The sequence below is a fragment of the Rhinatrema bivittatum genome, chromosome 3 (assembly GCF_901001135.1).
Source record: "Rhinatrema bivittatum chromosome 3, aRhiBiv1.1, whole genome shotgun sequence".
NCBI lineage: Eukaryota > Metazoa > Chordata > Amphibia > Gymnophiona > Rhinatrematidae > Rhinatrema > Rhinatrema bivittatum.
In genome coordinates, this window is record NC_042617.1 from 62,783,343 (window position 1) to 62,796,847 (window position 13,505).

Sequence of the window (13,505 nt, forward strand, 5' to 3'; positions counted from 1 at the left end):
CTGCCGTTGCCTGTTGGTGAATCTTTTCTACAACTCTTTAGCTCATTCCAATTCATGTTGGATTTACACATGTACCTCTGTTAAGGCATCATCCATTTTGCTGCTGCAGGGAGTCTGGACTGCTGAGCCTTCCTGGAGTTGGAAACAAGGTAGATAACAGAACTTGAGAAGAATGGGGAGGCCTTAGTTGCTGAGTGCTTGGAGTTATTGTACATGAACTCCACCATAGAGAACAATTGCACCCAGTTCATGAGCCTCCTGTGTGAGACAGTATGAAATGCTTTGCTGAAATCCAGATAAATCTGATCAATTGCTCTTCTTTGATCTAATTCGCTAGTCAGACAATTTAAAAAAAAATAAAAATCAGATTCATTGACACAAAACCATGTTGCCTCAGTTTCTGTAACCCATTGGATTGTAGATGACAAATCATTTCATCAGCAGCTTTTCCATTAGGTTTTCCACTATTTGAGGTAAGGCTAACCAGCCTGTAGTTTCCAGCCTCTTCTCTACTCCCACTTTTATGAAGCGGGACCAACACCGCCCTTATCCAATCTTATGGTCCCATGTTGTTTCCAAGGATCTATTGAACAAGTTTTTCAGCAGACCTGCCTGCACTTCACTTTGGTCCCTTAGTATCCTGGGTTGTATCTCATCAGGCTTTCATGGCTTTGTCCATTTTCACTTTTGCTAGTCCCATCCAAACACACTCACCATTAAATGGTGGTGTATCTATCCCGCTCCCATCTGTACTCTTGCCTACTAGCAATGGTCCTCCTTCAAGGTCATCTTAGTGAACACCGAACTGAAGTATGTTTAATATTTCAGCTTTTTCCTCATCTAGGGAGGAGGAATAGCCTAGAGGTTAGAGCAGTGGACTATGAACCAGGAGACCAAGGTTCAAGTCCCGCTGTCACTCCTTGTGACGTTGGGCAAGTCACTTTACCCTACGTTGCCTCAGGTACAAAAACTTAGATTGTAAGCCCTCTGGGGATAGAAAAATACCTACAGTACCTGAATGTAAACCGGTGTGATCTCAATTGAGATCAAATGTCGGTATATAAAAAATAATAAATAAATAAAATAAATAAATCTTTCTCTGCACAATGACCATTGTCTTCTTTCAGTCTTACAATGCCACCCCTCGTTTTCCTCCTTTCCTTGATATATCTGAAAAATGTTTTGTCACCTCACTTTACCTCTTTCGTGATCCTTTCTTCCACTTGAGCTTTTGCATTCGTGATTTCTTTCCTAGTCTTTTAGCTTCGCGAGATATTCTTCCCTGTACTCCTCGTTTTTGAGGTTTTTTTTGTACTTTTTGAATACTTATCTTCTGCTTTTATTTTTTCAGCTACTACTTTGGAGAATGCTTCCTTTTCCTCTTACTTTTTATTAATGTTTCTTCCATAAAGATATCTTGCCTTTATTATAGCGCCTTTTAATTTGGCCCACTGTTGCACATAACTAATTTTCACCTAGTCTTTGGCTCCTGCTCAAGGTGCTATTTTAGATATCTGAAATCCAGGACTTTGATCTTTGTTTGACAACTGTCCGTCTTGGCCAGGATATCAAACCATATCATCTGATCACTGACGCTCAGGCAGTCACCTACCCAGACATTAAATCTTATCCCCATTTGTGAGCACCAGGTCCAGTATTTCTTCTCTGCTGGAGGGTTCCATAACCATTTGTCTAAGCAGAATATTTCGAAAGGTATCCACAATCACTCTACTTACAGATTCTGCAACAAGGCTAATCCAGTCCACATCTGTGAGATTAAAATCTCCAATGAATAACACTACCCCTTCCTTACCACCTTTTGAATTTCATTAGCCAGATCTCTGTCCAGTTCTGTCTTATTTGGAGGCCTGTAGACAACATCAGTATAAATGGAAGTGCCATCTTTTTTTTTTTTTTAACTGTCCAGTGCTTTCTCCTTTCAACACACCCTTTTCATTTGCTGTTTCTTTTCTGTCCTTCCTATCCTTCCTCAGCAGTTTATAGGACATCTTCATAATAGTAACAATATCCACCTCCACCATTAGGGCCTGCAAATCTGGAACTTTGTTGCTCTTGCTCAGACTATGAGCATTTGTGCACATAGCTTTCCAGCCTTTCTCCCTCTGCTTGCTGCTTTTCCTGGGCATCTTTTCTTCCCTTCTTCTTAACAGTGGACTAATTGTATTCTTTTCTCCACCCTTTCCTGTATTTGTATGTGTAGGGGTGCGACATTCCAATTCCATTGACTTTTTTTCTGCCACACCTGTCCTCTAGTTTAAATGCCACCTTCTTTACACTAGGTTTTGAGCCATATATTGAAGTTGTATATATGGCTTAGCTTTTCCCTTCCTGTGAACAGGTAGCAGTTCTGAAAAGGTAATTGTCTTAACCATGTGCCCAAGCTGCTTCCTCAGAGTATGGAAATTTCTCTGTACTGCTTGGATACTGTTTCTAGTAAAGTCCTTGGTCCCTAGATGGATGATAACCTCAATTTTACAGTCCTTGCTTTCTTTTGTGTTATAGCATTCTACAAGCCAAATTGGTCTTGGAGAAAACTGGATTCTTTGTAACTGGATTTCTTTCTATTAAAGGACAAAGAAAAAAAGATGCTATAGTACAGAAGTCCGAGAGGTCTCAAAAGCACATGCACTACTGCATCTTTTTATGTTTGTTCTTTAAAAGGTATTGTAACCTGCAAAAAAAATGTAATTAGAAAATTGCCAGTTTACAAATATATTTTGACATGATCCTTTTTTCACTGTTTGGTACAGATTATGTATTCTTTGAAAACTCCTCCAGCAATCCATACCTTATCAGACGGATAGAAGAACTTAATAAGGTAAACAGAGAACAGAAAAATTCTTGTTTGTTTTTATTTATTAAAGGCTTTTATATACAGACTTTCTTGATACAAATCAAATCAACTCTGTTTACATCGAACAAGCAGTAACTATAACCAACCAATAACAAGAGACCATTTGAAGGAGTATAAAGTTACATTATAACAAGGATGTGTTAACTTGGAGTAGGAAATAAGAAGGGGTATCTTGTATATCGGTAGTAGCTAGAAGTAAAGACTAATATTGCTTGCCAAACAGATTATAAAAGTTATGTTTTTAATACTCCATAGATGTTGTATTGCTCATAGATAAATTCTTAAATGGAAATTATTAGTTTTGCTGCCCATCATGAAAATGTTGGGCTAAATGAGAAAATTCCTGTATGCTAGAAGCTTAACACACAAAAAAAGTGAAAGTGGCAGTTAAATACTTAAATGTTTTGTGGGCTCATTTGGTGACTTATTATATAATATTTTTCCCAAATATTAGTTATATATTGAGTGGTGTTAAATAATAAAATGGAAATGAACAAATTGTTTACAAAGCTACGATTTGACTTTGAGGGGGGAACAAGGTAGAATCCTCTGAAATCTAAATCCTCCCCCAGTTTTTTTTTTTCTTCAAAAATGCACCCATATAGTGGATAGCATATGATTCTCATATCAGTTTGTCATTTCTGCTTTTATTATGTGCTGAACTTACTATACAAGAGCAAGTGATAAGTCTTTAGCTATATTAGTGCAGTGAGTGTACCTAATTAACATCATAAAGGAGCAATCACTCAATATGCTATACATTTTGAATATCAAAGCAGCAGCACTTGGAAAAGCTTTTTAGGTAATTCATTTAGCAGTTGAAAGAAAACGTAATCATTAAACCTCTCCTTTTTGTTCTGCTGTTTAGTCTATTCCTCAAGAGAGAGTGTAGAGTTTTGGATTAGCCACCCCACCTTCCTGAACCTAAAGAAATCAAGTGCTGCTCTGTCAATGATTATCAGAATACCAGACAAGCATCATTCTGATACACAAATGACTGAAGAGTGGATTTTAGGACAATAGTGCATAAACAGTGGGGTATTCAAGATTTCCACAATGAATATACGTGAGATCTGTTTGCATGCACTGCCACCATTGTATGTAAATAGATCTTATGCATATAGTGGAGGCAATTTTCAAAGGAGTTATCAGACCATACAATAAACACTGTTTAACCCGTGTTTGGATGCACAACCCTTTATAAGGGGATTAGCGCATCCAAAATGCGCGAAACTAATAGCGCTCATCACATGCAAAAAAAGTGTACATAAAAGCAGAAAATACTGCTTTTCTCTACTTCCTCTGACTTAATATCATGGCGATATTAAGTCGGAGGAACAAAAAGGAGGAGAATGGTGTGTTTTTGTGGTTTTTTTTTTTTTTTTTAAGTGTGCCAGCGGTCATTAATTGAGCATCCCTTTTCCTAACCTGTGGCTGTGTACAAATTAGGAAAATGGACGCTTGTAAAATTGTCCCTAGTGCCCTCATTTAAATATTCGATTACACACGCAGAAGAGGTGGCTTAGGAAAGCAGGCGCTGAACATGGAGCACCTGTTTTGTGTGCCGATTTATTGGATCGGCCTGTATGTATGTAAATGTAACATACTATAGTAGCAGTTTTCAAAAGCCATTTACTTGAGTAACGTGCACATACGCAAGAAAATTCTATGGACAATTCAATGCCATATACTGTAGCAATTTTCAAAAGCCCACTTGAGTAAAGGGCATTTGTTTATCAAAAACCCAATTTTAAGTTTGTAAATGCTTTTTAAAATCAGGCTCTCATTGTGGAAATCCTGAAGACCTGATTGAGTTGTGGCCCTCAATGACAGAGTTGATTTATACTACTACTACTACTACTACTCATTTCTAAAGCACTACTAGAGCTACCAGATTTAAATACTTAGTGTTTGACCGTAATCTGCTTTGAAGTGCTTGAAAAAAGCAGAATATAAATCAAATAAGTAGATATATGCAGCACTGAACAGGTACACATAAGAGACAAGCCTTGCTCCTTGAAGCTTATAATCCAGTCAAAAACAAATATACATGACAAACAAGAGTCTGTGGGAAGTGTATTTATTGTAGAGGAGTATTTAGGATTTAAAAACTTTAACAAGGTGAGTTTTTTGAACTAGATTTAAATACACCCTGAGAAGGGAGTATGATGCATGGACTCAAGAAGTCTGTTCCAGCCATATTGTACAACAAAGTGGAAAGCACTGTGTGCCTATAACAAAAGATGCAAGGTGGAAATCGGGTGTGCCTATACCAAACCATGCATACTTTTTTAAACAAAAGTAACTCCTTTTTTCCTGTAGATAAGCAGCATGAATTAGCCATGCTGTCTGCGTACGTCCTCCGTGCCACTAGGTGGCAGAGCTCTCAAAGATCAAAATTTTTTTTTTTTTTTTTTTTGTGAGGTGATCCTTCTTGTATCTTCCCACGTTTTCCTAAGTCTCCTCTGTCCAACTTTTTCCGCGCGACAGATAACAGACGGAGCTCTCTTCTCTCTGTGAGAAAGCGATTATTCACAAAAAAACATACATCAAAATCACCTCAGGATTGGCAGAGAATCCCATTATGCCTAGTCTACCAGGTTTTAAGTTCTGCCAATGCGGAAAGATAATGTCTGTCACGGATGGACACCAGGTTTGTTACATCTGCCTAGGTCCAAACCATGACTAGGCCAACTGCAGGGACTGCGGACGCATGTGCCCACGGACCCAGAGGCAAAGAGCTGCCAGGATTGAGCAGCTTCGTGGAGCACCATTGGGTTCTTATGCCCCATCAGAGGCCTCTACAAAACCCTCCCCAGGACCCCACAGACACTTAAAGGCCCCCCTCTCACCGTCGGGCCGCTTCAGCAGGCCCCTTCGGATTTGGCATCAAAAAAGGTCCATTTAAAATCGACGCATGGTGCGGCAGATGCACTGGCCACACTGAAGCCAAAAACTGCGTCGACAGCGTCTAAGGGCGACTGATGTACGGAGCACATTGTGCCGGATTTCATTCCTATCAATGCACCATCAACTCTACGTCGACGCACACAGACGCCTCATCTATTTTAATGATGCTGCCGACGCAGCCTTCTACAGGACCATCTTCAATTCCTTTTACACCAACGCTGCCGATGCAGCCTGTTTCCAGACCGCACAAGAAACACTCCTCTGGTCACAAAAGACCCAGGGAGCCTTCACCCTTACTTAATGTAGGATCGGAGGGGATTCATCTTCTCCAAGATACTCTGGCACCACTTCAACCTCGGAGATGTTTTCAGGACTTTCCATGGCATCCAGATGCCACATGGGTTCCAGCCTACAGGGCCCACTGTATAAAAGAAAAAATTGGACGACCACCAGTTGACATAGCTCAACCCAGAGGACCGAATTTGGACATACTGCTGGCAGCACTACCTCCAGCAGGTATACCAACGCAACCAGAACTACCCCCTCCATCAGGGTTGGCTTCACAAGCAATCTCTCAGATATCACTGATCTTATCCCAATTCTTGATCAGTAGAACAGCAGAATCAACCACCAGTGGACAAACCTTCTGAGGCTCCATTACCTCCTCAAAGGCCCCAAATTCCGGATCCTATACCCAGACAGCCTCACATTCCTTCTCCGAAAGAGCATTCTTCTCCTGAATCAATCTCGTTTGACACATCTACAGGGTTACCCATCCGATCCAGCGGAGATCCTGCCGGAGCCAGTATCACCCCCAGAAGACCTTACCTACTCGCAGTTTTTAGAGAAGGTGGGTCAACGACTCCATGTACAAACCAAAAAGATTCCTGATCCCAGACAGGAAATGATGGGTATTCTAAAAATTTTGATACCCCGTCAGAGCCTACAGCACTTCCCGCACATTCAGTTCTTGATTCTCTAATGCAAAGGGCTTGGGAATCTCCCTTCATCTCACCACCAACTTCAAGAAAATCAGATTTAAAGTATCGCATGAGGGATTCACGCTACTATAATACGGTACAGCTTCCCCATAATTCCATTGACATTGAATCGGCAATACAAAGAACAAGAAAATCAAGGCTCCATGCTAACACCCCTCCAGAAGAGACCACAGATACTTAGATGATTTCAGAAAGAAAAGTTATCAATCAGGCATATTAAATGCAAAAATCCAAAATCATCAGTTCTAAGTCACTCAATACTTGAGTGCCTTCAATCCCTTAAACCCATCTTGCAGGACGCCTCTTCAGATGCCTGCCTTCCTCAGGAATTTTTTTGACATGGAGGAGGGCCTTTGTCACCTCCTTCATTCTATATATGATGGATTTGAAACATCGGCGAAGGCCACTGCAAATGCCATCATAGCATGCCGCATGGCCTGGCTCAGGTTGAGTGCAATAAGAGATGGCGTCCATGAGAAGTTAACAGATCTCCCATGTCATCCAGACAACCTCTTCGGTGACAGGTTAGCGGAGACGGTAGCTAAATTAAAAGAGCAAAAAGTAACAGTCCTGTCATTAACTGTCCCACCAGAAGGTCCTCGGTGTCATTTATAGTCTTTCAAGAAAACAAACTACCCTTGTTGCACCTACAGACCCTACTCATCAAATCGACAGCCGCCAACAACCATATTAGCAACATGGGCTGTGCCAACGCCCTCAAGCTCCATGGCAACACAAACCATCAGCAGAAACTCATCCCACCAAAAACCAACAAGGTTTTTAAGAATAGCATTACCACCACTAACGAATCACACCATGGGTGGCAGACTATCGAGATTCCTACCAGCCTGGAGACAGTTACATCCAACCTGTGGATCCTCAATATAATAGAGAAGGGTTATTCCCTAAATTTCCAAACCCGCCCTCCCCTCCCACATCTGGTTACCCAAAAATGAGAGGTTGCACCAGGTACTTCTCCTACAGGAGATAAATCACCTACTCCACCAAGAGTGCATCCAAGAATTACTATCACCACAAATCAAACAAGGATTTTATTCCCAATACTTCCTCATTCCCAAGAAATCTGGAGAGCTATGCCCCATCCTAGACCTACGATCTCTGAACAAATACCTGCAAAAGGAGAAATTCAAGATGACATCCCTAAAATCCATCTTGCCCTTCCTATAACCCAGAGTTTGGATGTGCTCACTAGATCTGAAAGATGCGTATGCACACATACCGATGCACCCCACATCTTGGCAATATCTTTTCTTCACCACAAATGAGTCACTTCCAGTACAAGGTATTACCGTTCGGATTCTCTTCCACCCCGTGGATCTTCACAAAATGCCTAGCGGTGGCATTCCTTCGCCGACAGGGAGTACAGGTTTTTCCTTACCTAGACGATTGGCTACTAGTAGCCCCCACTCAGTCAACCCTGCGAAGCAATCTGTTCCGCACAATATCTTGCCTAACCATCTGGGCCTCCTAATCAACTACGAGAAATCGAACCTACAACCTACTCCTTGCCTACATTTCATTGGCGCACATATCTAAACCATTAGAGACAAAGCTTTCCAGAACATCGAGCGATTACTTTTGACAACGATCACCCATCGACTTCTGGGCAGTACAGTTTCCCCAGCCCGTCAAATCCTCACCATCCTGGGCCACATGGCAGCAGCCTTCTATTAGTTCCACACATGCGTCTTATTATGCGTCGTTTACAATGGGACCAATTTCACAGCCCTCTCTTCACGAGGGTTGCCATAACAACCAACATGAAGAGAGATCTTCACTGGTGGATACCACCACCAGCACTAACAACGGGCTCTACCACAGATGCATCTCCCTCAGGTTGGGGAACCCATCTCACACAGTTACAAACTCAGGGATGATGGTCCAACCGAGAACGAACCCAGCACATAAACCTTCTAGAGCTCCGGGCCATTCGACACACCTTCCAAACCTTCGCTCATAGTCTCCAAACCCAGATTGCTACCTGATTATCCATGTGGACCATGACAATGGTCTACATAAAGAAGGAGGGTCAGGTTCATGGAACCTTTGCCAAGAAGCTATAAGAATCCTGGAATGAGCACACAGCAGAGGAATCTCCCTACAAGCCACAAACCTGCCGGGAATCAACAACTCCAGAGCAGACAAGCTAAGCAGGATTTTTCATCCCCACGAATGGGAACTCCAGCAGGAGATAGCCAATTTAATTTTCTCCACTTGGGGTCATCCTCGGATTGACCTCTTTGCAACAGAACACAACAGGAAGGTCAAACTAGTTTGCTCAGTATACCCCAGCCCGCACCAGCTGGCACAGGACGCGTTCCTCATAGATTGGTCCCAAGATCTGCTCTACGAGTTCCCTCTGATACCTCTCATCTCTTGCACAGTCCAGCAATGCATCGAAGACAATGCAAATTTGATTCTCATTGCCCCACCATGGGCATGTCAATCCTGGTACAGCTACCTAATTCAATTGTCCATGCAACAGCCCTCAACTGCTTACCCAGGAAGGGGGATCTCTACCTCACCCACTTCATTCATCCCTGAATCTCACTGTCTGGAAGTTGAAAGGCTCGTATTCCAAAAATCCCTCCTTATCGCCAGGATATTCTACTCTCCTTGAGAAAGTTATCAACGAAAGTGGTCACGTTACACGCCCTGGTGTACGGCCGAGGGAGCAGATCCACTCACCTGTCCACCAGAGCACCTACTAAGGTCTAGCTACGGCTTCGCTTTGAATACACCTCAGCGCCATAACGGCTTACCACATGCCTCTCAACGGAGAACCTATTTCTTGTCACGCATTGGTCTCCAGGTTCATGAAAGGTGACCTACATCTTCGGACCCCCAACTAAGAAACCTGCAGTACCGTGGGATGTAAACATAGTGTTGGAACAACTCATGCTACCACCCTTCGAACCATTAGAAACTTGTCATCCCAGGTACCTTTTCTGGAAGGTACTCTTCTTGGTTGCCCTGACCTCTGCAATATGCATCAGTGAATTACAAACCTAGTCCACTACCCACCCTACCTTCAATTTTACCATGACAGTTACACTGCGTACACATCCTAACTTCCTACCGAAGGTGGTTTCTGCATTCCACTTAAACCAAACTATAAGCCTCCCTACTTTCTTTCCAAGACCTTATGCGATCGAGAGCGAGCGACTATATTCATTAGACTGTAAATGAGCCCTCGCTTATTATAAACAACGCACGCATTCTGCTCACAAACCCTTTCAACTCTTTTTATTCTTTAACCCGAATGTACCAGTACTTCCCGTATCCAAGAGAACACTTTCGTCCTGGATCTCCAACTGCATTCAATTCTTTTATCAAAAATGTTTAGAGAAGCTACCTGCTTCACCCAGGGCGCATCAGGTTCATGCTATGGCTACTTCAGTTGCCCACCTCCACGAAGTGCCTATCCTGGACATTTGTAAAGCAGCCACATGGTCCTCACTGCATACCTTCACATCCCACTACTGTTTAGACAAACAGACCGCTGATGATGCACACATGGGATAGACTATTCTCAAGAAAAGCACCTCTGCATCTCATCACAACAACCATTGAGAACTGTTTGCCTATGTTCCTTACCATATTGAGCGCATTACTTTCAGTACAACATATAAAAAAAAGAACGCTCAGTACTGTAGCTGGGGACTCCCAGACAGCATGGCTAATTCATGCTGCTTGTCTATGGGAAAAGAGCAAGTTTTCTTACTGTAAACGGTGTTTTCCATAGATAGCAGATGAATTATCCTTGCTGACCTGCCCCCCTCCCTGGTCTCATCTTGCTTTATAAGGACTGAGGAGACTTGGGGAAATGCGGGAAGATACAAGAAGGATCACCTCTCAAAAAAGACTTGGTGATCTTTGAGAGCACGGAGGACATACCCAGACAGCATGGCTAATTCATCTGCTATCTATGGACCGTTTACGGTAAGCAAACTTGTTCTTTTAACAAGTTTGTTCCCGACAGGGTGCATAACTAATTTATTTCTTTGGGGGCTGTCCAGCTAGCATGTCATATCCCACTCTGAATCTTAATCCCTGGGGGGGATTCTTTTTACAGGGGGGAAGTTCTTGCTTATGACCCAAACAATGAAAAAAGGTTGCCAATGTATATCTTTGAAGTGTAAGTGCTTAGACAGGACCAGGTGTAAAATAAGTTTACTGATTGATAAAGTTGAAGTTCATTGTCCAAAAAATGTCCAACTGACTGGTGGTTCAGGATTTTCTTATGGGTAGGTAGGTGTTCTTTGTTAGGGACATCTGGATAGAGCCCATGGTGACTTTAAATGTGCATACTCTCCCAGCAGCTATTCTCTTGGAGTCCTAACGATGGGGGTCTCCTCTGCATTGCAAAAATCCTACCTTTAGTTACCTTACTTGAATTCCCAGCCTGTCCTGGTCCCTTGATGGGTGGAAGTCTGGATGGGATCTCCTGATTCTGGTTCTTCCTTCCTTTAGTTCATTTGTTTCTTTCTCCTTGATTTTTCCTGGGGATTTCTCTTAAGGGAAAATCAGCAGGATCAGGTTTTACCACAGCACTGCAATCCCATGGGGAAGGGAGATCCAAAACCTCCCCACTAATTCGAAGTCCAAAAAATACTTTAAAGCTTAAACTGGACACATCTTCTTAACTGATAATCATGCTGTCACATGTGCCTGCCACGTTTAGGTTGTGAATGGGCTCACTGGTCTGCAGCCCCTGTCCTTTGAGTATGGCCAGCGAGGATGACTTTCCCAAAGAAACAGAGTTAAACCACAGTTCTTTCCAAAAACAGGACTCTCCTATCCTTCACTGCCTCTCGCAGCAGGATCCCTCACTAGTGCTTGTCTATCTAGGGTTTAGAGTAGGATCCCAGGTCTTTGGTCCCCTGGTGAGAGCCCTTTTGCCCCTAAAAGGTATCGGGCTCAACAATCTATCTCTCTGTAACTTATGAGGGACTCTCTGGCAGGAATTGCACTATGAGGTATCCTCCTAAAAGAAAAATCCTTTTGGCAAGGCTGAGAGGCCCTACCAGAGTGTGGAAAAATACATCTTTTCCTCTGACTGCTCTCTCAGAATGAACCCCTTGATCATTAGCATGGTTGAGCTAAATTGAATTAAGGCATTCAATCCAGAACCATCTGGTGGGAAGGACTAAAGGGTATGGATGGCTTCTATGTTAAGAACAGGGATAGTGGCATAGGTGACCAGACCGGAAGGGTCTGCCACGCAAAAAAGTATGAAAATGTAAATAGATACAAGTATAAGGACAAAAAGAGAAATGAGACCTAAAAAGAAGGAATAGAGGCCGCAAACAGCAGAGTTGATATTTTGCTGTATATATCTAGTGCTGCTGCTGGAAGATTTTCTCTGCTGCACCTCTGAAGATGAGGACTGCGCTCTTGAAAGTAAATGTACTACATCTTTTTCTTTGGTTCTTTAAAAGGATTCTAGTTTTTCAGAATCAGTATGAGCACTGTACTTGGTTGCAATGTAATTTAATTGACTTTAAGAAGGCATTTCTATTTTGCTTTTTTCTGTCAATAAACAGGATGAATTAACCATGACATGTGGGTGATGTCATCCAGCAGCACTGAACAGACTTGTCTCTCCTAGCTAATAGAGCTTTTAACTCTACTGAGCGTGTGTGGGAATTCCAGTTTGGGTGTTGCCTTGTAAGTCTCCTCAATCATTTTTTGTCCAAGCATAGCACGGACATGTACTTCATATCTATCTATTTTCCTCAAAGTTTTTGCAAATTTTTTTGTTTTTCTTTAGTTATCTCTCTTTCAATTGCCTTACTGCCTCTGCAGTACCCACAAGAGCACTTTTCAGTGCTACATTAAAGGAAAAAAAAAAGAAGAAAGCTTGCCACTTCAAGATGCCCAGCAAGAAGAAGCTCGCAGTGAGTGGTTTAAAAACTGCATTTGTGGTACGGTGATGTCCCTCACAGATGGGTATGGATTATGCTACTGGTGCTTGGTTCTGGATCACAGACAGGCAAACATAAGAACATGCCATACTGGGTCAGACCAAGGGTCCATCGAGCCCAGTATCCTGTCTCCAACAGTGGCCAAACCAGGCCACAAGAACCTGGCAAGTACCCAAAAACTAAGTCTATTCCACGTTACCGTTGCTCATTCTAGGACCCATAAAATGGAGGAACTATGTAAGTCCCTTAGTGGTTGAAGTTGGTCTTCCCGCAGTGCAGCTTTGCCTGCCTTGCCAAGAAAAGAGTTGAGCAGGGGTTCCTCAAACTCTCCCCTAGGTGAAATGGGTTGAAACCTAGGGGTCAAGTAGTTCTGACCGCCCTGCATTGAGAGAGAAGAGGCATTACTTTGCAGATCCATCAAAGCAGCCAGTACTGAAGAGACAGAAGTCATCCAAACATGGTACATCAATTTTGATTCACATTTGTTTCACATTTCTTTGCAGACAATTCATGGTGCGTTAGCACTGCCAACGAATGGCTCATCAATTCTTGGTGTACATTCATACTACACCAGTATGCCTTTGATGCAAGAAATTCCACTGCTGTCAATGCATGTGTCCTTGATGCACTCCCAATTGGCATAAGACTCCATCGATGCATATGAAGCAAAGTGGCTTGATGCAGTCAAAGCATGTATTTTCAAAGGCTTACAAGCCACCCTGCACCATAGAAACCATAAGTCACTTGCAGCCCCAAAATTGAAAGCATCAA

General features: G+C 42.5%; 1 protein-coding gene across 2 annotated transcripts in view; it reads left to right on the forward strand.

The window, feature by feature from the left end:
• The window catches only part of MTA3 (metastasis associated 1 family member 3), a 525,799-nt gene that overhangs the window by 16,878 nt on the left and 495,416 nt on the right, over window positions 1-13,505 (forward strand). For both annotated transcript variants that reach the window (XM_029593316.1, XM_029593317.1), the window contains exon 2: window positions 2,772-2,839. In XM_029593316.1, coding sequence (XP_029449176.1) covers window positions 2,772-2,839 — 68 coding nt within the window. The remainder of the gene's footprint in view (window positions 1-2,771; window positions 2,840-13,505) is intronic.